At 44.1% G+C, this 23,873-nt stretch overlaps 1 protein-coding gene across 9 annotated transcripts; it reads left to right on the forward strand.

Annotated features, from left to right (window-relative positions):
* Nucleotides 1–1,918: 1,918 nt before the first annotated feature.
* Nucleotides 1,919–18,523, forward strand: LOC144213384 (uncharacterized). Of its 9 annotated transcripts, none has more exons than XM_077741818.1 (5): nucleotides 1,919–2,406; nucleotides 4,519–4,617; nucleotides 4,701–4,851; nucleotides 15,575–15,931; nucleotides 16,546–18,523. In XM_077741818.1, exons 4-5 carry the CDS (start codon nucleotides 15,613–15,615, stop codon nucleotides 17,745–17,747), a joined length of 1,521 nt encoding a protein of 506 aa, XP_077597944.1. In that variant the 5' UTR covers nucleotides 1,919–2,406; nucleotides 4,519–4,617; nucleotides 4,701–4,851; nucleotides 15,575–15,612; the 3' UTR covers nucleotides 17,748–18,523. The 9 variants fall into 9 exon arrangements, with proteins under 9 accessions (XP_077597944.1, XP_077597945.1, XP_077597943.1 ...); XM_077741819.1 differs by having other exon boundaries at nucleotides 4,524–4,617; XM_077741824.1 differs by lacking the exons at nucleotides 1,919–2,406; nucleotides 4,519–4,617; nucleotides 4,701–4,851 and adding an exon at nucleotides 2,660–2,923 and having other exon boundaries at nucleotides 16,546–16,713; nucleotides 16,825–16,932; nucleotides 17,767–18,523.
* The last annotated feature ends 5,350 nt before the right edge of the window (nucleotides 18,524–23,873 follow it).

The following is a 23,873-nucleotide window of genomic DNA, read 5'->3' on the forward strand; positions in this document are numbered from 1 at the left end:
CCACCTGGAAGGGGCGAGCCAGCCTTTCATGGTTCTAACTGAACATAAAAACCTTGATTACCTCAGGTTGACCCGGAGGCTGAAACCTCGCCAGGCCAGGTGGACCGTGTTTTTAGTAGGTTTAATTTCACACTAAACTATAGCCCAGGTTCCGGGAAGGGGAAGCCGAATGTGTTATCCCACGTTTCCCATTCCCAAACTCGGAAGAGGAGCCCCCAACTATCCTCCCTCCCTCCTGTATTGTGGAGAGTGAGGACGGGGCTGGAGGCCAAAGTATTGGGGGCCCAAGATTTGGAGTCGGACCCAAGGTCGAGGTAGGCATAAGGACCTATATGTTCTGAACCCAATGTATTCCAAGGTGCGAGAATGGGCCCACACCTCCTGCCTGACCAGCCACCCAGCCCGCACACTACTTCATCGGGGGCCTTCCTGAATCCCAGGGTAACACCGGCATACTAACCATAGTCGACCGGTTTTTCCAAGGTTGCCCATTTCATTGCCCTCCAAAAACTACTTTCAACCCAGAAGATGGCCACTCTCCTTACACAGCATGTTTTCCTTCTGCATGGAATCCTGGCCAACATCGTTTCTGACTGGGGTCCATAATTCACTTCGAACGTCTAGTCTGACTTCATGGATGAACACAACTAGCCTCTCCTCACGATATCATCCGCAGTCTTACGATCAGTGTGAGCACACAGATCAGTTGGAGGCAGCTATTTGCTGTGCAACCCATGCCGACCCTACCACCTGGAGCAACCAGCTGCCCTGGATTGAGTATGCCCACAACTCCCACCCTAAATCCTCCTCCAACCTGTCCCCTTTCGAGTGCTCCATAGGCTATCAACCCCCCGTATTTTCTTCCATTGAGGCGGATATTGCCGAGCTTTCCGTCCAGGCACACCTGATCAGATTTGGCCGTATCTGGGAAAAGGCTGGGGCTGCGCTTCAGCACGCTTCCACCCGTGCCCAAAGGCAGGCCAACTGCTGTCGTACCCCCGCAAAAGCCTACGTTGTTGGTCAAAAGGTATACCTGTCCACCCAAGATCTCCCTCTAAGGACAGAGTCCCAGAAGCTGTCCCCTCACTTCATCGGTCCCTACGATATCGAATGGGTAATAAACCCATGCACCGTGCGCCTCAAGTTCCCACTGCCCCTCCACATACACCCCACCTTCTACATTTCCCAAATCAAGCCAGTCACGATGAGCCAGCTGCCTCACCCCCAACTCTCCTCCGCCCCCTCCACTGATGATTGATGGGGGCCAGGCATTTCTTGTTGAACTTCTTCTGGACATTCGCCACCGAGGTCGCGGCCTGCACTATCTGGTAGACTGGGAAGGGTACAGCCCTTCGTCGTGGGCCAATTGGCCCGCGTAGGGGAGGAGGTACTGACAGGTGCAATCAGCCACCAGACCAGACTGGTGGCTGATTGCACCTGTCATTCATGCCCAGCCCCTAATGATTCGAGCACTTCCAGGTGTGACCCATTAGAATCCTTGATTACTTCCGGATGTGGGTATTTAAGTGCCACGAAAGTGGTAGTCAATGTCGGATCGTCTGCGTATGTCCATGCGTAACTTCCTGCGTGACACGCCGGGTCACAGCATACATCGCTATAAGGTAATATTATACCCCATACTCCGGTTCTGTTACGTTTTGGGATATTCAAGCCCTTGTTTTTTTGTAAACCTTGTGTGAGTCATTAAAAGTTAATTGAGGGTGCATTAATTGAGGGTGCGCCTTATAATGCAGTGCGCCTTATAGTCATGAAAATACGGTAATCTAAAGAAAGGAAGATGTTACAGATTACAGTTATGTATAGTGACATCTAGTGGGTCATCACTGTAACATGCTCTCAGTGTGACCCAGAATGCTTTGCACTGTTGTTTGTATTCATTCGAATAAAGACACGATCTGAAAGAATAGTCTTCATTACATTATATGGTTAAAATATGTTATTGTCTTCGGGATATAAATTTTGTTATTTAATCTGTTATTATCGTGTGTTTTATTGATTATGCTATGTCTGTTTTGGGTGGACGAGAGTGTTCATAACTTTATTTTTCAAAATCATGTTTGACAATGACGTCATCGACACTCGCCGTTAGTTCCGATTGATTTGCGCTCTTGTCTCCTGGGTTCGAAGAAGATTCACTGACAATCTCTCCTTGGCCCCATGCGGCAATTCACTAGCAGACGTCAGAGATTCTAGGACGCCCCGCGAATCCGATCAATCGTAGTTCTACTGCGAAGCGTTTTGCCCAAACGGTGTGGGTGCACGCGGAAACGTTGCAGGCTGAATAGCTTAGCTTAGTTTATGATAGCCATCTAACAAAGAGAAGAAACAAGGCGCTTGGGATCGTCACATCGCTTAGCAAGAAAACTTCAAGCCCAGAAATGTCAGGTGAGTTGACTTTTGACTCTCTTGTGCTGCAGATTTATTACAATATTGTTTTGAATTGTGCCTTACAAAGGGCTTTATTGAATTTGATAAATACAACCACATTGATCGGAGCAAACAGGAGAAAGCCAAACACTATGTATTAGAAACATAGATCTTCAAATAAATCGGGTATTACAGCAAAACTCCATATAAAGACACCCAGCCTGCTGAATTCGGCACTTTTCGGCACAACCGTTTTACTATCGATAATACATTTTTTAATTGTAATTGTACATCTTTTTTTCCATTGTTATTCTTGCTGTTTCAAATTCTGCGTATTGTTAATTTGTGTATACAAGGCTCCTTTAAAATTATATAATTAAAATAAATATTAATAAATACAATCAGGTGGTTTAGTGGGAGACTGGTTGGGGCGTCGGCCTCACAATTCTGTGTGGAGTTTGCATGTCCTCCACGGGTTTCTGTGAGTTTTCTCCAGATAATTCCGGATTCCTGCCACATCCCAAACGCATTCATGGTAGGGCTGGATGATCGAAGACTCTAAATTCGTGTTGCACCCTGCATTTTCATCTTGAAACACATGGAGAAATAATCACAACTCTGAGTCTGTTTGTCGGACTGCATTCTGTTGTGAATACGGACAGCTCTGAGCTCTACGACAGTCTGGAGAAGACTTTTGTTCTCCTCCTCCAGTTTTAACAGTCGATTACAGATCTGTGCACAAGCCTCCTCACTCCGAGTCTGCCACCCGTGAAAGTTGCCATTGGCTTTAGATAGTTGTTCTATCTGCCATTCTAGGTGCTGAGACGCCTCCATGCTCCACCTCTGAGCTAAACACAAAGTCAAGTTTTCATCCTCCAGCTCCTCAATGCATTTACAATCTGCATCCCTTCCTTGTTCCATATCGTAGATCCGGGCCTTCAGCAGCAGGCTGTGCTTTTCCAGCTGGTTGATTTCATCTGAGTGTGCCCTCCAGCCTTCCAATTGATCCTTAAACACCTTTTTGGTTTCCTGCAGTATTCTGTTATCCTCTTTCATATCCTCCACTTTGGCCTTGTAAAACTTCATCTTGTGGATTTGCTCCCTGTAGCGTGTCACCTCACTCCCCAACTTGTCAGCTTTGATTGCACGTTCTCTCAGCGCATCCATTTCATCGCGGTAGGCACAGGCTGCACGGGCGTCTACGAGCAGCTTCAAATTCTCCTGCTGGAGCCTCTTTATTTTTTCCTCCATGTATTCCTGCTCGTGTCTGTTGTCCAACATTTCATTCCTCTCTTCTAGCTCTTGTCTAAGTCGTCTGATCTTTGACTTTGAATCGGCAAGTTCCATCATCAGGTGTTGCTGAGTTCCCACCTGCTGTTGTTGTATGCTCCGAGGATTGGCAATGGGCAGAGGACTGGATGTGCCACAACGCATACAAACCACACCTTCCCTTTCCCGAGTTAGCTCTGCTATAATCTATTCTTTTGGTATGGAGTTGATTGACGCAGGAGCAGTCTCATTTGCATTTGACAGTGAACAACACATCTGTAAGGAAGGCAGCGTCAAAGTGGGACATTTCCTTGTTCATGGTTGACACTCCTCCTGCAGGGGCAACTACTAGCCGTTCTAAAGGTGCTTCTCTTAGTGGTCTGACTCTTCGGATTTTACATCCAACTTGGAAATGTTCTCCACCCCCCCAGTGATAACGGTGTGTGCACTGCACATCTCGTCCTCCCTGCCGACCAGCAAAACTCCTCCTTGGGACATAAGCAGGGCGGCTAGTGTTCCAGTGGGGTCCTGGGGGTTTGTTGTAGTATTTTTTATTTTTTTCGCAGAAGGTGGCTGAGGCGCCCCACCTGGTCTTCTAACTGAGGGTGGGAGGTAGGACTGAGGCTAAAACATAGCCTGCTGTAGTGTCTCTTTGATCTGGGCTATTTCTGCACTGATATCTTTAAGAGAAACAACACTTATCTTAAGTTCAGTCAACTCCGCTTGTACCTCGGGGGACACTTTTGGTTTTTCTTTTCCAGGACAATTGGTAGGTCGTAGGTCTTCTGACTGTACCTTGCTAACATGTCTATGCCTGTAGGGCACTGAACTTCTTTTTGTTTCTCCTTTCTGTTTCATTAGCACAGGCTACATTTAACCGCTCTAGTAAAAGCTCATCTGAAGTCTTACAGTCCAGCAAGAGAGGCTGCATATCTACCCGAACACTCACTCGGAAGCCCAGTAAGTATTGTGTGCAGGCACATTCGCTGGACTAAACTTGGGTCATACTGGAGTCCTGATTCTGATTCTTGGGATGCAAACAGTCCCTTCTGCCTAAGACCCAAGACTCATTAAGAAACTTTGAGGAGTCTCTTTGATGTGCTGCACTTCGGAAGCTAACTGCTTTTAGAGGTCGGTAGCATTCCTCTCCTGAAAATGAGCGCCTAGGATGCAGTTGAGTGTGGGAAGAGTAAGGTAAGGTTTTTCTTCCAAGTAATTTCGTAACTGCAAACTGCTCTGATAACTGCATCAATGATTTCCACATCTGGATAACCCCTATTCAGTCCATTTTCAATTTGATGAACAAGGCTGGAGAATGTCAGCTTGTCCCTCATGCCTGGTTCACCTATTTGGCCGGCAATTTTGAAGTCTTTGCGCCAGTATGGGCTTGGCTGGGGCTGGGTAGACACACCCCTTTGAGGGTCCGCATCATCTGGTAGCTGGGGCAAAGTTGTTGGAGTCTCTTCCAATGTTGATCCTTGTTTTTGGTTTTCATCTCTTTTGACTTCATGCTTCATTTCTGATATTTTATATTTCAATTTCAACAACTCAGACATGCCTTCATCCTCTCGATCCTCTAGTTCTTCTCTTCTCGCTTCACAATGTGAGCCACTAATGATAGACACGATTTGCCGTTTAACACTTCTTAATATGTTAAGAAAATCCCATATTTCCAGGAGGTTTTTTCCGTCAGGTTATTCAACATTCCTACCACCTCTTTGTGTAACTGTTCCATCTTGTCGACAATGTAGAAGTTCTGTTGACTGTGCAGGAGTGAACTCTGAACTGGCACGTTTTTACTGTCTCTCTGATCTCACTCCACATATAATGCCAACGGTAATGGCGGCCAAAGGTAGCGTGCTAAATGCTATTCCATTTGCGTGACAACTTCTTTGCTACGACCGTCACAGACGCTCCACATATAATGCTAACGGTAATGGCTGCCGAAGGTAGCGTGCTAAATGCTATTCCATGTGCGTGACCCGAGACTCGCACATTCACGCACACACATCAAAATTAAATAAACATCACTAAACATTATCTTCTTTCTCATACGCTAAGCAGTATATATTGCAAACCACAAAGTCAATCGGCCTCTACAGCAAACAGCATACCTTGAAACACGGATAAATAATCACAGCAGTGATCAATTGATGTCTTCAATAAAACCTTATACTGTAATGATTAATAATCCCCCGTGCCTCCAAGCAATGTCACGTACCGTAAAACCAGGAAAAAGACTTAAATTTCGTAACATTATGACTTTTTTCCTCCCAATATTACTTCAGGCACCTAACATTAGAAGAAGAGCTGTTTTGTGCCCACATGGATTTAACGCCGACAAAAGTTGAAGCCTGGATAACCAAAGAGCTTCAGATTTACTTTTCATAAAAATAAGAATCAAAATGACTTTGAACTTGTAATATTAAGATTTGAATCTTGTCATAGTACAATCTATGATTTCATATTTATATTTTAACCATGTAATAGTGGTATTCTAATCTCTCAATATTGAGTGTTCTCTCTGTTAGGATTGGGTTCAGATTGTTATTTTAGTTTCCTCTGTGTCAACTGATGTACGTTTCCCTACTCTTATTGGTCCCTTCTGTCTTGCTGTTCCTCTCAATCAAATCAAAAGCCTTGATTGTCATCATACACAGTTGCGTATAACAAAATTGGTGGTGTTACTCCTCAGTGTTTTCCAGTACAAAAAAAAAGATAAGTAATATAAAATTTAAAAAGTCCCATCCTGGCAAGGTAAATTCTAAAATATTGCACAATCTAAGATATTGCAGATTGTTATTACACACCCCGAAGTTATTGCACAGAAGGGATTGAGTCGTGCTAACGCAAGTTCAGAGTCCTGAATTGCGTTGGGAAAGACTGTCCTTGAGTTTATTTGTCCGTGCTTTGTGAGACCTGAAGTGTTTGTCAGAGGTTAGCAGCTGAACAGGTTGTGACCAGCGTGGTATGGGTCCCTGAAAATGTTCCCGGCTCTGCTGAGGTAGCGAGGGCTGGCAATGTCATCCAGTGAGGGCAGAGAGAAGCCGATGTTTGTCTGGCGGTGTTGATCACTGTCTGCATGGCCTTTGTCTGCTGCCGTGCTTCCAACATACCACACTGTAGTGCAGAATGCCAGGATGCTCTCCACAGTGGCTATTTAGAAGTTTACAAGAAGCTTAGTGTCCAAGTTGTTCCTCCTGAGTGCCATCAGGAAATGGAGTCGTTTCTGGGCCTTCTTCACCACTGCCGTGGTGTTGGTAGACCAAGAAAATTTGTCTGTGACGTGGACCCCCAGGAATGTGAAGGACTGGACCCTGTCTAGGCATACAGTGGTATCTCAACATACGAACACCCCAACGTCAGAGCAATTCGAGATACAGGTAAAGTTTGAGCAAGTTATTTCTGAATACGAGACAAATTTTGAGATATGATAACGCGAGGTGGTCAAGACATGAGAGGCTGTTTATGATTTTAGCGCACTGTCTTTATTGCCGCATCTATTTTGTGTATAACAGATATCTACGAGCACTTTTTTCAGTGTTTTTTTCCCCTGTCACAAGGCGCGAATGGCGGAGCGATCTAATACGAGGAATAGTAGATATTACTTCTCTTTGGCAAGTGGTCGTGCTTTATCCTATTGTGAAGACATTTGTGTGCATCATTTTCAGAAAATTTTGAAGAGAATACAAAAGGAAACAGCCCATCTATAGTGGAAGTCAGGGTGGAGGCGGGGCAAATAGAGCCAACCCGGAAGAAGAACGGTATCAAACTTTAAAACAAAATTAGCATTACATTTAGTGTAAGGTTAGATTAAAATTATTTTTGATTGTCTGCATCGTAATACAAGTTGATTCAAATTTAATTATGGTATGAAACGAGCGTGTTGCCTTGGAAAAAGCGCCACCGCCCCTCTCCGCTCCTCTCTCTCTGTCTCTCTCTCCCCCTTTCAAATCCGTATAGTTTTAGTATTATTAAACACATTTTAGTAACATTAAACCACTAGTTATCTGTTACTTTGTTAATAGATGGTGAACTGGAAGAAATAAAACTTTTTCCAATCCAATATCCTGTTGAGTAGATAGACAAATTAGTATAGTTCAAATGAATTAGTCAAGAGCCAATACAAAGATAATATTTTTTAATATCAAACACATTATGAATAAGCAGCCATTCTTAAAATTATTTCATTGACAAGACAAAGCAAATTCACAGATGGTGTTTTTATTAAAGCAGTAAAAAACTTGCAAATCATGTATAAAAATTTAAAATACCGTCTGTCCGGTCGGCCGGCCGTCGACGAAACCTATTTCGGCGAAGCGTTCGGTCACGGTTGAGACTGACTGATTTGTCAGTCTTAAAGCGGGCAAAGAAACAGTTCAGTTCCTCTACTAATGAGGCATTTGCGTTAACAGACACAGAGTCCATAGTTCCTATTTCTGCATCCTCACCCTCTTGCTACTGCGACAACGGAATTTCCCGAATACGGGATGAATAAAGTTATCCAATCCAATCAATAGTCATTTTAATTGGTAATTTGCCATATTTCGTGCCACATCTTCTTTAGGTTATTTTCTGTGAAGTGCTCCTCAATTTTCCTTCTATATGCTGCCTTGGCCTTTTTAATGCCTCTCTTCAGGTCCACTCTGGCAGTGCTGTATTCTAACTTGTCCCCTGACCTGCCTGAAGGCGGTGTTACAGCATTTGATGAGTGCGTGTTTCTCACTGGTCATCCAAGGTTTTTGGTTAGGAACAACACATACGGTGTTCCCTCGCTACTTCGCGCTTCAGCTATCGCGGACTCAGAGCTTTGCAGATTTTTTTTCAGGAAAAAAAATATAAAAATGTAAAGATATTAAGTTAGAATTATAAATTACATCATCTTACAAAAGGTGGAAACAAAATATTCAATAAAAATTAGTAATTGCATCAAAGAAATGGTCAATAACTTGGTGAGAGTTCAGGAATCGCATTGATGACGTCATGGCTGTTTACAGGCGCATCTTCACCGCCCAAAAAAGCAATGTTCACAACTCCCAATAACGATGTTTCTTATGTGCAAGAAAACTGCAGCAGATCCTCCATACGGACTACTATGATGTTTTTGCTTGGTGGTGCTTTTGTGCACGTGTTACACGTTTCTTTAAGCATTTTTGAAGGGGCACCCTTCGCGGAAATGCACTTATTGCGGGGGGTCCCGGTCCCCATTAACCGCGATAAGCGAGGGAACACTGTATACGTTTATTAACAGTGACATTGTCCGTACAGTTTTTGATGTATGAAAGTAGTGTCTGTTGTTGGGTCTGAAGTTACAGATCCCCATACTTACCAACCGTGCACAAAGGAAAAACAAGGCATGAGACTGTGTTATATTTTAAAGCAACCGCGCGGCTGGGGAAGGTTGGAGGCGCGAGTCCATTATGGACACGCACTCGGCTCTGCGGACCTTCTCCTCTTCCCAAGTCCCAAGTCGCGCTTTTATTAAGTTTCAGCAATGATGTCATGGAAACGGTACAACAGTCACTGAGACATGTTAAAGACATCATTATGATTATTGACAGGTTGTTCTTTGTTATAGGGAACTTGGATGTCACGAATCCTTGCATAAAATCTTTCAATCCATGTCACGGTTAGATGTCAGAGGGACCTTCACTCAATATTACAATCATCAGTGTCACCACCATCATAGGTGTCACTAAGTGTCACTGTTTGGCTGCGGATTTGTCATAGAGCCAACAAGAAATATGTATGTCCTTTGAAATGCACTTGTTATTGTTTTACCCAACTTTACATTCCCTCCTGTAGTGAATTTAAAAGGACATCAGACTAAAACAATTAAACCTTCTCAGTATTACATCACTAGTAGATTTACAACATTAGAACCATTCTCAGGAATTGGCGAGAACCTCTTGGACTGAGAATGGAACTTAAATTGAAGTTAGGAAAGTAGCAATGTTCTCCAACTATGGCACACACCATCTTTTGCTGTTATCAAATCTAGGACCATCCGGTCTTGCAACTCCATTTCTCTAAGGGCTCTTGATTCATCTGCTATACCTTGTAGGGCTTTGACAGTTTGGTTAATGAACACTCATGTAACACTTCAATGTCCAAGTTGGGAAATTAGTGACAATGATTTTCTGGGGGGGTGGACCACAACTTATGGTCACCAGGCACTGCCCCAAATTGAATCACGTGATTTGACTTGCACCGACTTTGATCTTATATATTTTATCACCATTTGCATCCAACACTTCAACTTCTACAGTGAAAGGCTGTGAACAATATTCGCTAAACATAGTAACCATGTCCAGCAAAATCTTTGCCTTAGTCAAGTCTGTGGCTGTGCAGAGTAATTTTTGAGTGATCTTCATTGATGATGGGAGGCATTGACAGAACAACACCATTGCTATCATAAATAACAGGGTGCAAAGGCTTGTCTTCAATAATATGGAGGAAATGTTTCAGGTGGATGTCAGTCTTGTACAGGCTCATGAGTTGGGTGGCTGTGTATTCTTTGAGCTGGTTTAGGGGCTTGAAGAGGATGTCTCCTGGTGGTTTAGCTGTATACGTGAAAGGACCTGAGATGGTGTCTAGGTCATGAGTCCCTATCGCCACCAGACTCCTCTTTCTGCAGATGTTTTGATGCAGTTTGTCCTGAGCTCGATGAAGCTATCGTAGCGTTCCTGCGTGAATGTGATGTTCCTTAAAACTGCTGCCACAGCATAGGGCCGTACAGCTGCTGTCTCCTTGGTGATAATCAGCTTCTGAACCTCCCCACTAATCGGGCTGACCCGTTTGTACCGAGGGGCCTCCAACTTATTCTTGAAGACCTGCAGTCCACGGACCAAACCTTCCAAACAGAGAAGGTCATCGCGGTTTGCTGGTACATCGATCTTGTAAAGGACAACATCTGACGCTCCCGCTGCCTTTACATCTCCTTGCTCACGGCTGATTATCTCCTTCTCAGAGGTAATTTCATCCAGCTCCAGTCGAAATTCATAACATAGTTCGTCAAACTCCTCATCAGTATAGGTTTTCCCCAACGCTTTAGAGAGATCTCTTTTTACGCCAACAGTCCGCATGCTTTCTACTATCCTTCCTCTCTTCAGCCACGGTGAAAAGGACCCAACCAGACGCCTGTAGCTGCCTGCAGAGGTGCCTGACTACAGAGGCGCGCACATATTTTCTTGGTTCTTCGACCTCACTTTCCTCTGTGACAGCAGCACGGCATAGTCTCATTTTTCAACTCGAATCTCTGGTGGCGGGGCATTCAGCCACACCCAGGCTGCCACTGATAGTACAGTCACAGTGATGAGGGTGGCAGGGGATTTCATTTTGGCTTCTGTGTGATGGTGTAAAAACTATGAGAGGTCAAGGTTAGGTGGGCGGTGCTCATGGTAGGTGAGCAGACGTCAGATGATTTTTTCACGGACAAGGGTTTTGGAACCGTCCGACTTCCAGTCTACTCAGTCACCGATGTCTCGAACTACTTGGACTTGGGATTGGTGAATCCACGTCGACCTCTCAGCAATCTATTACTGCAGTGGGGGTGGTGAGTTGGACCACGAAGGGGCCTTCCCAACATGGCGTGGACCAGGATTTCCTTTTTGTGACTCAAATCAGGATCTGGTCACCAGACTTCACCACCTCCTGCAGTGTAGACACAAGGATCACGGCAGCTTACATGTTCTTTGGACAAGTTTATCGGTTTCTTGGTTTTATCGTACCATTTGTTCGCTCCTCAAGTCCCACGCTCTTTTGGACGGTGCACTTGTTGTTGTTGTTGTTGTTGTTGTTGTTAGGCCACCCTGGCGTCTAAGGGTTACCCTCAGCTGCGCTAGAGCTGGCCCTGGAACGCGGATTAGTTCTTCCGGGGGGTAGCCGTTGGTGGTATTTGTTGCATTCGAAGGCGGCGACAGGCGGCCGCTCAGGAGACACCTCGTGAAGATTCCAACTTTGTCTCCCTGTTGCACTTGTTTGGGCCTGAGGTCATCTTGCACATTGTCTGTAACAAATTAAACAGTTCCTACAAAAATTTTAAAGTAGGTATTTAGACCTATGGGACATGGAACACACGTGCCATGTACATCCTCCCTCCTGTTGAGACATGGCTTCTTCCATGGCTCAATTTTGGAATAAATTCTTTGGTAGGGACGGTAGGCCTTTAGCTGTAAATAGGCCGTCTGTGGATTGTTCTGCTTCTTCATGTGTCCATGCATCTTTTCTTTCTGTGGTGCAATGTTTTCAAATCAATTAACAGTCTTCAGATTGACTCAGTTTTTGTTGTTGGGTATGCTGTTTGGTAAGTGTTCTCTGCTGCTGCTTTAGCTGCTGTATTCTGTCGTTGTCTTCAGCGTGTGCTCAACATTCGCTTAACATTTGCTTACCGCTATGTGGTTGGGCTTAAAACCCCAATGAACAGAAATCACAACAATCTTACTTATTTTATAACTACAGTTTCAGAAAATTTAAAATCCTTCAGTCAAAATCAAATATTCTAGCTGGTATTCTATTTTGATCACTGCTTCCTTGTTAAGATCAATAATTATTTTTGTTGTTTCCTTTCCTGCAATTTCACAAATTAACTAATCATACCGAAAATCGAAAGAATACAAAAAGCAAATCAGGCTGCTCTCTCCTCAGGAAAACAGCTTTTCCGTTCTCTGCAACAGGTACATTCAAATCAATTAGTATCTAGAAACAAATACACACAAGTATGATTCTGAGTAGAATTGAACCCACTAAATTGTAACCACCCCTTGTTTGTTAGGGTCAATAATTTTAGCGTAATTGAGTCATTTAGAGCAAGTAAAACTCATTACTTATAAAATGCATACTAATCAAGTCCAAATGCATGCAATAATGTGCATCGTGTTGCATATTATACTCAGTCGTGTTGCATATTATACTCAGTTGTTTGAAATTGAAAATATCCCAATTTAGTGGTCTTTTTATCAAATGTCACATTCCATTGTCTTTGAAGTTTGCCTAGCATCTATAAAACTTTCTTGATCAACATTTTTCAATAGTCAGGCATAAAATTAAAATCTAGTAACATTTCTACCCATTCTCTTTCTAATTGTTCACATTAACTATCTGTAAGACGGTTTGGTCTCAATTGAAACGCTTTCGCTCTTTTTATGGAGACAATAAAATCAATATCAAAAGTTCCTAATCAATATCAAAAGTTCCTAATGGCTTACGGTATTTCTGCCAAGGCAATAATCTTTCCGATCCAGATTGGAGTGCTTGCCACTACGTCTGATCACGTCAAAAAGTTTCTTACTTATCTCCTCAAACGTTTCCACTGAAAGAACCTCCTTACAGTGTAAAGGTGGATCTGCATCCTCCTTTTCAGCTATTTTCATTTCTGCTGGTTGGTCAGCAAAACTTGGTACAGATGTTCTCATTTGGGTTGCTCGTGCGTCTTTTCCATGTTTCTTGTTGAGAAGCACAGTCTCCATCTGCTAACTCAAAATTAGTGCGTTTCTTTCAAGTTTTTTCTTTTATGCAGATAGCCAGATTAGACTCATCATGTAGCTCCAATCGTGTAGTGAATGATGGCGGTTTGTCTATAGTCTACTAAATAAGATTTCCATATTTTGTCGTCCGGGTGACCTCGTCCTGTGGGCGCAATTATTTCATAATGAAATATGGAACCTTTAATCAATCCCGTCATTTAGTCAGTTAACACATTATTACTATAAATCAACAGTACTTTGGATTTTCATATGATGCACTGTTTTTGGTTTTTCATTTCAGTGCCAAAATTTTGCATTGCAGATTTGTTCTGTCAAGTCAATGCATTATCAGCCAAAAAAATTCTGTGGACTAAACAATTTTCCATAATTTTTCATCACCATCCAAAAAGGCTTATTGGCGATTTCAGAAATTGCTTCCAAATTTCTAAATACTTTTCCACATTGATATGTAACCGATCGATTATATCTAAATTATTTATTGTATCCTAATAATTTGGAAAAAATGCAATTTTTGCATTGTCTTTCTGTTTGATATCCTTAATATTGTTGATTTTCTCTGCTTCTAAATCCTTATCTCTTAAATAATTATGGTATATTATTATAATAACTTGTATATAATTACATCTTATTTATCCGTCTAAGTTTATCTTTCACCGTTTAAACTCCTATTTTGCGCGGCAATCATCAAGATTTATGAACGTTTCACAGCGTTCTTGTATATATGTATGTATATATTGATATTTATATCTATTCATATGAAGATTACTTGCATGCTTTTCGCAGTGACTGGCCATTTTTTTTCCTTTTTTCGTTTTTCTACTCCGGAGCGGGCGGCGGCTACGCCTTTCCCTTCACTCACACAGAGACGCACGCACACACAGACAGACAGGGACACGTACACACACACGGACACGCGCAGAGACACGGGTCCCGGTCCCCATTAACCGCGATAAGCGAGGGAACACTGTATACGTTCATTAACAGTGACATTGTCCGTACAGTTTTTGATGTATGAAAGTAGTGTCTGTGTAGTCCTGGAGGTTGTGGTGTTCAAGAAGTTCCCAAATGGTGTGAAAAAAACAGTGTTGCAGCTGACAAAGGGTAGTCGTGGCCTTGTTAGCCTCCGGAGTGGGGTGTATGAGGGGGTGAGGGACAGGTATAGCTAGTTGGATCCAGGAAGGTGAGGGAAGGGTGTGGTTCCATAAGCATGTTTGATGTTAGCTTAAACATGGTCTAGAGCAGGGGTGGCCAACCCGCGGCTCGCGAGCCGCAGGCGGCTCTTTGCCCGGTTTCATGCGGCTCTTACGTCCATATCAAAGTTTGTATTTGTGTTTTATTTTTATTTGCGTGTGCGCTTCGCTTGAGTTCAATACGGTATTTTCGTCCAATGCGCATGTGCTCGGGATGAAAATACCTCAAAGTATCCCAGTAGGAGCAAGGTCATTTAAGTAAACGTTTTTAACTGAGTGGGAGAGCTCCCGTGAACCAGAAGCGACAATGAACGGCGTCGCGCACACAAAAAGTATCCCATAGATCGAGCGTCGGCTGAAGCCACACCCCCTGCGAGGCAGACCAAGGCGAGAGTGCTCAGCCGGGAGCAGCCAATAGGAGAGTGAGGCGTACACCACGTGGTGGGCGCGCTACTTAAAAGCCATTCATAATAAATGACAGCTCACAAGAAGCAAATGTTGCGCAAAAATAGGCTCTGATTTTATGCCAGAAGTCCCACTAAGTAACATGCATAGCAAAAGAAAAACGCTATTGTAAATTATTATATTTTTGTTTGTGGACTTGGTTGAACTGAGAGTTTGTCTGTGTGAGACAGTGCACACAATGTTCATTGTTGATAATGACTGGCCTGTGCTGTTAGTGCTGTAGGAGTCAATTTATGTCATTACTATGCTGGTGTGTGACATTTACAATAAATCTGGCTGAGCAAAGGTATGTGTATGATGTGGCTCTTTGCGGTAACACAGTAAAAAATGTGGCTCTTTGCGGTACCACAGTAAAAAATGTGGCTCTTTGCGGTACCACAGTAAAAAATGTGGCTCTTGGTCTCTGACTGGTTGGCCACCCCTGGTCTAGAGTTTTATCTCCTCTGGTGTGTACTGGATGAACTTAGGCAGAACAGTCTTAAAACATACTCTGTTGAACTCAACGGCGACAATAAAGACTCCAACACATTCTGTTGTTTGGTGATACCGGTGTAACGTGCGGGTAGCTAGCGATTCTGCGGCATCGGGGGTTTGCAGGAGTAGCCACGTTTCCGTGATGAGAATAATGTGACCTCAAGCAATTTGAATGACCTCTTCCTGTAGTCGATGACAAAAGATATTACAAAACGGTCCTGGAAGAGAATTACTAAAGCAGCAAATCATTTTGGGGACATGAGTTAACAAATGAAGAAAACAGATTTACTCCCTGTCTTTCAGATATCAGTCATGGTCCTGAGTGCCAGAAGTCTACTCCGATGGTAGAAAAAGAAAATGAAGAATTTGCACACATTAAACATGAACAAGAGGAGCATTTCATTAATGTTGGGAAACTCCACATTGAGGAGGAGCAGCATCTGCTCTTTAAGGAGGAGGATGATCCTCCTTATGTTGAAGAGGAAGATGTGGACATACAAAAGGGGAATTTAGAGTCCTTGAATGAATATGCAGGTCCGGCTGAGGCCAGTAGAAGGGTGGAGCGTCCGAGTGGCAGTAGCTCAAAAACAAGTTTCCAGGCAGGCTACTTCATGGCTCCACCACCGGATAGCCACGACAGCACATCACACTTGCAATTTTGTGAGTATCAAGTCACTAACAACGAGAAGAGGTCAAGGGTGAATAACTTCAATAATACTATTTAAATTATTGCGAGGGAGGGAGGGGGAGATGGGTGGAGGGAGGTAGCGAGCGAGTGAGGGAGGAAGGGAGGGGGAGGGCATTCGAGGGAGCGGGAGAGCAAGGGAGGAGGCGAGCGAGGGGGATGGGAGCGAGAGAGGGAGGGGGGGAGCAAGAGAGAGAGCGAGAGAGGGGGGAAAGGCATGGGGGGGGCGAGCTGGCGAGGGGGCGAGGGAGGGAGTGGGCGAAGGGGGCGAGGGAGAGCTGGCGAGGGAGAGCTAGCGACGGAGAGCGCGAGCGAGGGAGCCCTCGATCGCTCGTGCCCTCCCTCGTTCGCTAACATGATCTTTGGGTTCCTAGGGCATCACCTTTTGGAGATGAATTTGTGCACATTTTTTTTTGTGTAATATTTGGAGAAAAGTCAAAACTATACGATCAAAAACATTACATTACTATGAGCGTGCACATTAAATTAAATGTGCACACACACTGTTTCAGCCAATGTAACCTCGCAGGCAGGCAGCCTGGTGGATAGACTGTCCTTAAAATCTAATATTGATCTTCTTTTTTTGCAGGTTTCGCCAAATATCTTACTCCTGAGTGGCAGGTGCCAGCGTCTGTAGTCGTTAAAGAGGAATTGGAGCTCCCCCAAATCACCCCGGAGGAGCCAGGGCCCTCTCAACTGCAAGAGAAAAAAGAACATTTTGCAATCAAAAAAGAGGAAGATGTCAACAGGTCGATTGGTGAGCCTTTGAAGAGTCAATATGATCTGACTGAGGCCAGCAGAATGGCTGAGCCTCTGAACAGCTCAGTAGAACAATGGCGAGCTGATGATTTAATTGCTCCTCTATCAGATACCGATGATGTGTCACACTCCCCTTACGATGATGATGAGGAAGATCACAATAAAGTTGGCAGAGATGACAAACTCTGGAATTGCTCTCATTGTGGGAAAACCTTTGGTAAAAAGTGTACTTTTAAAATACACACAAGAACCCACACTGGTGAAAAACCTTTTTCCTGCTCATTGTGTGGTAAAGTTTTCTCTCTAAAGCAGAGCTTAAAAATTCACACCAGAAACCACACTGGGGAAAAGCCCTTTTGCTGCCTAGTGTGTGGTAAAGTTTTCTCTCTAAAGCACATCTTAAAAATCCACACTAGAACCCACACTGGTGAAAAACCATTTTCCTGCTCATTGTGTGGTAAAGTTTTCTCTCTTAAGCAAAGCTTAACGAATCACACCCGAATCCACACTGGTGAAAAACCTTTCTCCTGCTCAGTTTGTGATCAAACATTCACAAGGAAGGGAAGCCTAAAAAGGCACACAAGAACCCACACTGGCGAAAACCCTTTTTCCTGCTCAGTTTGTGGGCAAGCTTTCTCTACCAAGGAATACTTAAAAAATCACACAAGAACCCACACTGGTGAAAAACCTTTTTCCTGTTCAGTTTGTGGTCAAACATTCACACAGAAGGGATCCTTAAATGTTCACTTGAGAACCCACACTGGTGATAAACCTTTTTTATGCTCAGTTTGTGGTCAAACATTCACAACGAAGGTGCGTCTAAACAGTCACGCAAGAACACACACTGGTGAGAAGCCATTTTCCTGTTCAGTTTGTAGCCAAAGATTCACACGTGTGGTCCACTTAAAAAATCACTTAAGAACCCACACTGGTGAGAAACCTTTTTCCTGCTCAGTTTGTGGCCAAAGGTTCAGCCAGAATAAGAAACTTAAGAGACACGTGTGTGTTGTTGTGGGAAGTGGTGGACAATAACATCAGTTTATGCACGCAGGACAAATTGAAAAGTGGACTTCAAATCCTGTTGATCTTGATGTGATCTGACAACGCACAGTTGTCAAAAGTACTGGCTCTCAAGATTTGACTCACCTCTGAAGTTACAGGCCTATTTTATTTTTTTCTCTTCTTTTTTTTTACTGTTATAGATATTAAACAAAAGTAATGATTATATATTGTCAACTGACATGTAGGGCAGTCCGGTGGCTTAACTGGTTAGCACGTCGACCCCATAGCGTTGGTTTTCAAATTCAGGCCAGTCTACCTGTGCGTAGTTTGCATATTCTCTCTGGGCCTGCATGGGTTTTCTCTGGGTAATTTAGTTTCCTCCAACATTCCAAAAACATGCTTAATGAGCCGACTGAACACTGAATTGCTAATGTATGAGTGTGAGAGTGAATGGTTGGTTGTCTCCTCATGCCCTGCCATCTGCAGACCACCGGTTCAGGGTGTCCCCCGTGTATGGCCCAAAGTCAGCTGGGATAGGCTTCAGCACCCCCCGTGACCCTAGTGAGGATAAATTGGTTCAGAAAATGAATGAATGAACTTGTGCGTACTTTAAATTATCGCTTGTTCTTTCGCCAGTAAAAAGTGACTTCACCTGAAGCGGAGCTTGCATGGGGTATGTCAAGGAACTGGAGTGTAAATAGGATATATATAACCAAAACACAGTAACACTTTTATTGTACAGATTTTTAAGTTTTACCGCTAGAATTTGTAAGTTTTACTGCTTCAATAAAAACACCATCTGTTAATTTGCTTTGTCTTCTTTTTGATAAATTAATTTTACTTATTGCATTTTATTTTAATGTCAAAATTCCGGGGTAAACGTATACTAAGACTTTTATTTGTTTGAAAAAAATGATCATTTAAAGTATTTACACTTTGCAAGTTCTCCCAGAGAGAATGAAGGTTCATGACAGTCAATGGCAATAGTTGACATGTTAAATGAGTGATCTTATGAAGGTTAATTGGACGCTTATAACAGTCAATGGCAGCAGCCATGTGTTAAATTAGTGCTGTAATTGATATTTTGGTATTAGATATTTAGATATTAAACTCACTCTCTCATGATAATAATTTTGAGAGCGAGAGAGAGAGAGAGCGAGCGTAAGAGAGAGAGCGAGTGAGAGACAGAGTGCGAGCGAGAGAGAGAGAGAGTGCGAGCGAGAGAGAGTGCGAGCGAGAGAGAGAGCCTGTGCGAGAGACAACGCGTGCGAGAGACAACGCGGGCGAGAGAGTGATTGCGAGAGAGAGAGAGAGAGAGAGAGAGAGCGATTGCAAGAGAGAAAGAGAGTGCAAGAGAGACAGAGAGCGAGTGCTCGAGAGAGAGCGAGCGTGAGAGAAAGAGAGCGAGCGTGCGAGAGAGAGAGCGAGCGTGCGAGAGAGAGAGAGAGAGCGTGCGAGAGAGAGAGAGTGTGCGAGAGAGAGAGAGCGCGCAAGAGAGAGCGAGCGTGCGAGAGAGAGAGCGAGCGTGCGAGAGAGAGCGAGCGTGCGAGAGAGAGCGAGCGTGCGAGAGAGCGAGCGTGCGAGAGAGAGCGAGCGTGTGAGAGAGAGCGAGCGTGCGAGAGAGCGAGCGTGCGAGAGAGAGAGCGTGTGAGAGAGAGCAAGCGTGTGAGAGAGAGCGAGCGTGCGAGAGCGAGCGTGCGAGAGCGAGCGTGCGAGAGCGAGCGTGCGAGAGCGAGCGTGCGAGAGAGAGCGTGCGAGAGAGAGAGAGCGAGCGTGCGAGAGCGAGCGTGCAAGAGAGAGAGAGCGAGCGTGCGAGAGAGAGCGAGCGCGCGAGAGAGAGCGAGCGTGCGAGAGAGAGCGAGCGTGCGAGAGAGAGCGAGCGTGCGAGAGAGCGCGAGCGAGTGAGAGAGAGCGAGTGCGAGAGAGAGAGCGAGTGTGTGAGAGAGAGCGAGTGTGCGAGAGAGAGCGAGTGTGCGAGAGAGAGCGAGTGTGCGAGAGAGAGCGAGTGTGCGAGAGAGAGCGAGCGTGCGAGAGAGAGCGAGCGTGCGAGAGAGAGCGAGCGTGCGAGAGAGAGCGAGCGTGCGAGAGAGCGCGAGTGCGAGAGAGAGAGCGAGTGTGTGAGAGAGAGCGAGTGTGCGAGAGAGAGCGAGTGTGCGAGAGAGAGCGAGTGTGCGAGAGAGAGCGAGTGTGCGAGAGAGAGCGAGTGTGCGAGAGAGAGCGAGTGCGAGAGAGAGCGAGAGCGATGGCGAGAGAGCGATGGCGAGAGAGCGATGGCGAGAGAGCGATGGCGAGAGAGCGATGGCGAGAGAGCGATGGCGAGAGAGAGAGCGATGGCGAGAGAGCGATGGCGAGAGAGCGATGGCGAGAGAGCGATGGCGAGAGAGAGAGCGATGGCGAGAGAGAGAGCGATGGCGAGAGAGCGATGGCGAGAGAGCGATGGCGAGAGAGCGATGGCGAGAGAGCGATGGCGAGAGAGCGATGGCGAGAGAGCGATGGCGAGAGAGCGATGGCGAGAGAGCGATGGCGAGAGAGCGATGGCGAGAGAGCGATGGCGAGAGAGCGATGGCGAGAGAGCGATGGCGAGAGAGCGATGGCGAGAGAGCGATGGCGAGAGAGCGATGGCGAGAGAGCGATGGCGAGAGAGCGATGGCGAGAGACCGATGGCGAGAGAGCGATGGCGAGAGAGCGATGGCGAGAGAGCGATGGCGAGAGAGCGATGGCGAGAGAGCGATGGCGAGAGAGCGATGGCGAGAGAGCGATGGCGAGAGAGCGATGGCGAGAGAGCGATGGCGAGAGAGCGATGGCGAGAGAGCGATGGCGAGAGAGCGATGGCGAGAGAGTGCGAGAGAGCGAGTGTGAGAGAGAGCGAGTGTGAGAGAGAGCGACATGATGAGAGAGCACATGATGAGAGCACATGATGTGTACTTAAGAGAAGAGCTACCCCTATAGGCCTCTGTTACCACAATAAAAACAATAATTAAATTAGAGAAGTCCACCTATCAGGCATCTCCTAATTACAATTTTCAATGTTTAACAATGGGCCCACAAATTGTCACCAATATGCCATAATATTGTAAATTTTCCCATCCTTTTCTTTAACCAGCCAACCTCCTATGTTAAAGTATTTTTGAACAATCCAAACATTTAAAAACATTATTAATATTCTCTTCTCCTCCAAAAGCTAATTTTCTTTAATTAGGAGCCCTACGAAATTCACAACTTGGTCAAAAATTGCTATAAAGCTCCATTCCCAACTCCAAAGCTTTTACCAAATCAACATTTTACTAAACAGATTTTCTATCACCTTAATATACATTTCTGTTTAAAACCCGAAAAATGAATGTGAAAGCATTCGCATAACCCTGCATTTCTTGCAGACCGTGTTTTGCTCTTATTATGAAATGCTTTAGCCGCTACCTGTGACCTTGACGCTCGCTGCGAAAGCAGCATTCTTATCTTTTTGTTTTGTTTTTTATTCATCCCCATCGAGGTCCCAAATGAATTGAAATGTCGTCTTTTTTTCTTTTTTTCCCCTGTGAATAACACATTTTAGAGAAGACTATCATTATTAAGCTAAATTATTTTCCTCATCTGATATCCAACTATATCACAATATTTTGCCAAGACTCCATAATCAAAAATATGCTGCAAGCACAACCATATCATAGCAAATGCCGTTTTTCCCCTAAAGCTGGCTTCAGCACCCCTAAGGCCAATTATTGTAATGTCTTTACGGAAGGGGCCCAAAAAATATTTTAGTCGCTTGTACGGCCGCGCGCATATTGAATGCCTTACACCGTCAAATCAGCCGCCCCACGGCCCACATATTACATTACAATATAATCAGCAGCCGCAGCAACAGAGCGCTTTCCCCGTAGTCGATACATTATTTGACTTTTAGTCTAGAGTATGATAAAAAAAAAACGCAGGTTCAAACCCTGCGTAACATTTAATTAGCCGTTTTGTAAATATCCTTTCGTCTTTTAAACACCATCTTCCCGCTAGCGGACGGGATCTAAACCAGGCTACGTTGCAATAAGCCTTTTCATTCCAGTAAATTGACAGTGCATTTATGTACTATTCACAAAGTACATCAAACACTTAGATTTAACCATTCCAATTGCTGTTTTATGACTTACAGCATCACCAAAATTCCAATTGAATCCCATTCACACAAAAAATGTGATCCCGGAATAACCAAATCAAATGCCAGTGTTTCCATTAAATCCAGCTCAACATCCTAATCAACATCCTCATCCCCATATTAAAAATTCTCATTCAAATAATTTTAAGCTGGTATCCCTTGTTTTTAGAGACCCATTTGTCCAGGCAATCACGAAACGTCCCAATTTTCCACAAACCCAGCCTTTTGGAAAATTTGATGTTGTTTAACCTCCTCATTTATTTTCTCCCAATCTCTCCTACGCTCCCTCCACCTATCTCGGTAAATATTCTCCCTGTCAGCCGAGGAGGCCCCCGCTACGGACTCGTCTTATCCTTCTGTGGAACAAGCCGTCTCGCTTCTATCTCCATTCATATATTATACATATATTACCTCGATGAATTAGTGTGTTTATTATCCTGCAGGTCTATTATTTCATGCATTAAGATGGCCAGCAAACCCATATTTGTTTATCTATAAAGTTAGGTATTTAACCATTGTAGCACTTTGATTTTCAACAAATTTCCAAAATCTACACAGCAGACTTTGCTTCGGATCGTCAACTCTAGCCGTCTTATTATCTGAGGTTCCCATTTTGAAGGGAGTTGGTGCACAATCAGCTAGCAACCTTTCCTTTTTTTCCCGTATATTATCACTACACACAAACAGACACAAGTATACTCCCTGGTACACTTATCGGAGTTTAAGTACCTTTCCGGACAGTACAGGACACCGAAGCCCTTAGTTTTATAGATTGCTCAGTCTCTTTACCTTCCAGAGACTAGTATCACACAGGATTTACTGTCACTTTTTCCCCCAAAATGGACCTTCACATGCAATGTCCCTTCTCGCATTTGGCAATCGTCAACAAATTCAAACATTCATGTGGCTTATCAGAGATGGCCTCAGATGTCTCCCCCGGCAGGAAGGTCGTCAACCGTTGTGAATCCAGGCGCTCCGCCGAGAATCCTGCCTGTAAAAGGGTTTTAAATGCCGTGGCCACGGTCTTCCCAGACGTCGACCAAGCGCCTGGAATTCCTTTCGGTGTGTTGACCCCAGGCTTCGAAGGACCAAAATGATAGATTCATCAATAAGTACTCCCAAGTTCAACTTTCAATAATTGAGGCATCTGAGATCATATCTATTTATTCATGCAAGAAGAGAATCCGTCCACACGCGCCTCCGGTCAGATGATTCTGAAGACCCCGGTGTTCCTTTTGCGAATATCTTCATAAGATTTAAACAACATGCATAACAGAAATCTAAACATTATTCAGAGTCAAAACTATTGTAGGTCTGTTGAATCTCCCCCAGAGAAAATTGATGCGAACCACCTTCAGAAGCCATGCTTCCCAAAACAAATCCACAGTTTCCAAGAGCTTGTTGTTGACGCATAGTCTCGAGAAGTCCAGGTGTGAAGTAGAAGTGACCTCCAGAAGTGTTTTGGTTAACTTTGGAGCAAGCATTTCTTTTGCTATAGATGTATTAAAACGCCTTAGTATTAATGTCACCTTTATAATAATAATGAACCTAACATTCCTAATAAGCAAAGCATTCATATATTTTAATAATTAATATACAAAATAAGGTAAAGCGTTCTTCATTGCAAGCTCATGTATAAAATGATTACTATATTACAAGCAAATATATAATAATGATAAACCTTACAGTAAGTGAATAGAAAAGATTTTGGTAAGCGCATAGAAAAGATTTTGGTAAGCGCATAGAAAAGATTTGTTAACTAAATAGAAAAGATTTTGGTAAGGGAATAGAAAAGTTTTGTAAGCATGAAAAAAGATTAGAGACAGAGATAGATTGTGACAGACACACAGAAAGAGAGAGAGTGTTACGACTCCCCCTGGGGTATGATATACCAGGGAGTCGCAACTATCACAGCAGACAGGTTCGGTCAAAGATGAGTTCGGACACACATTGCAAGTAGCCTTCAGTTATTTTTATTTACAATAAAGTTAATAAAACAGACTACGGGATAA

Source organism: Stigmatopora nigra, chromosome 20 (genome assembly GCF_051989575.1).
Source record: "Stigmatopora nigra isolate UIUO_SnigA chromosome 20, RoL_Snig_1.1, whole genome shotgun sequence".
Taxonomy (NCBI): Eukaryota; Metazoa; Chordata; class Actinopteri; order Syngnathiformes; family Syngnathidae; genus Stigmatopora; species Stigmatopora nigra.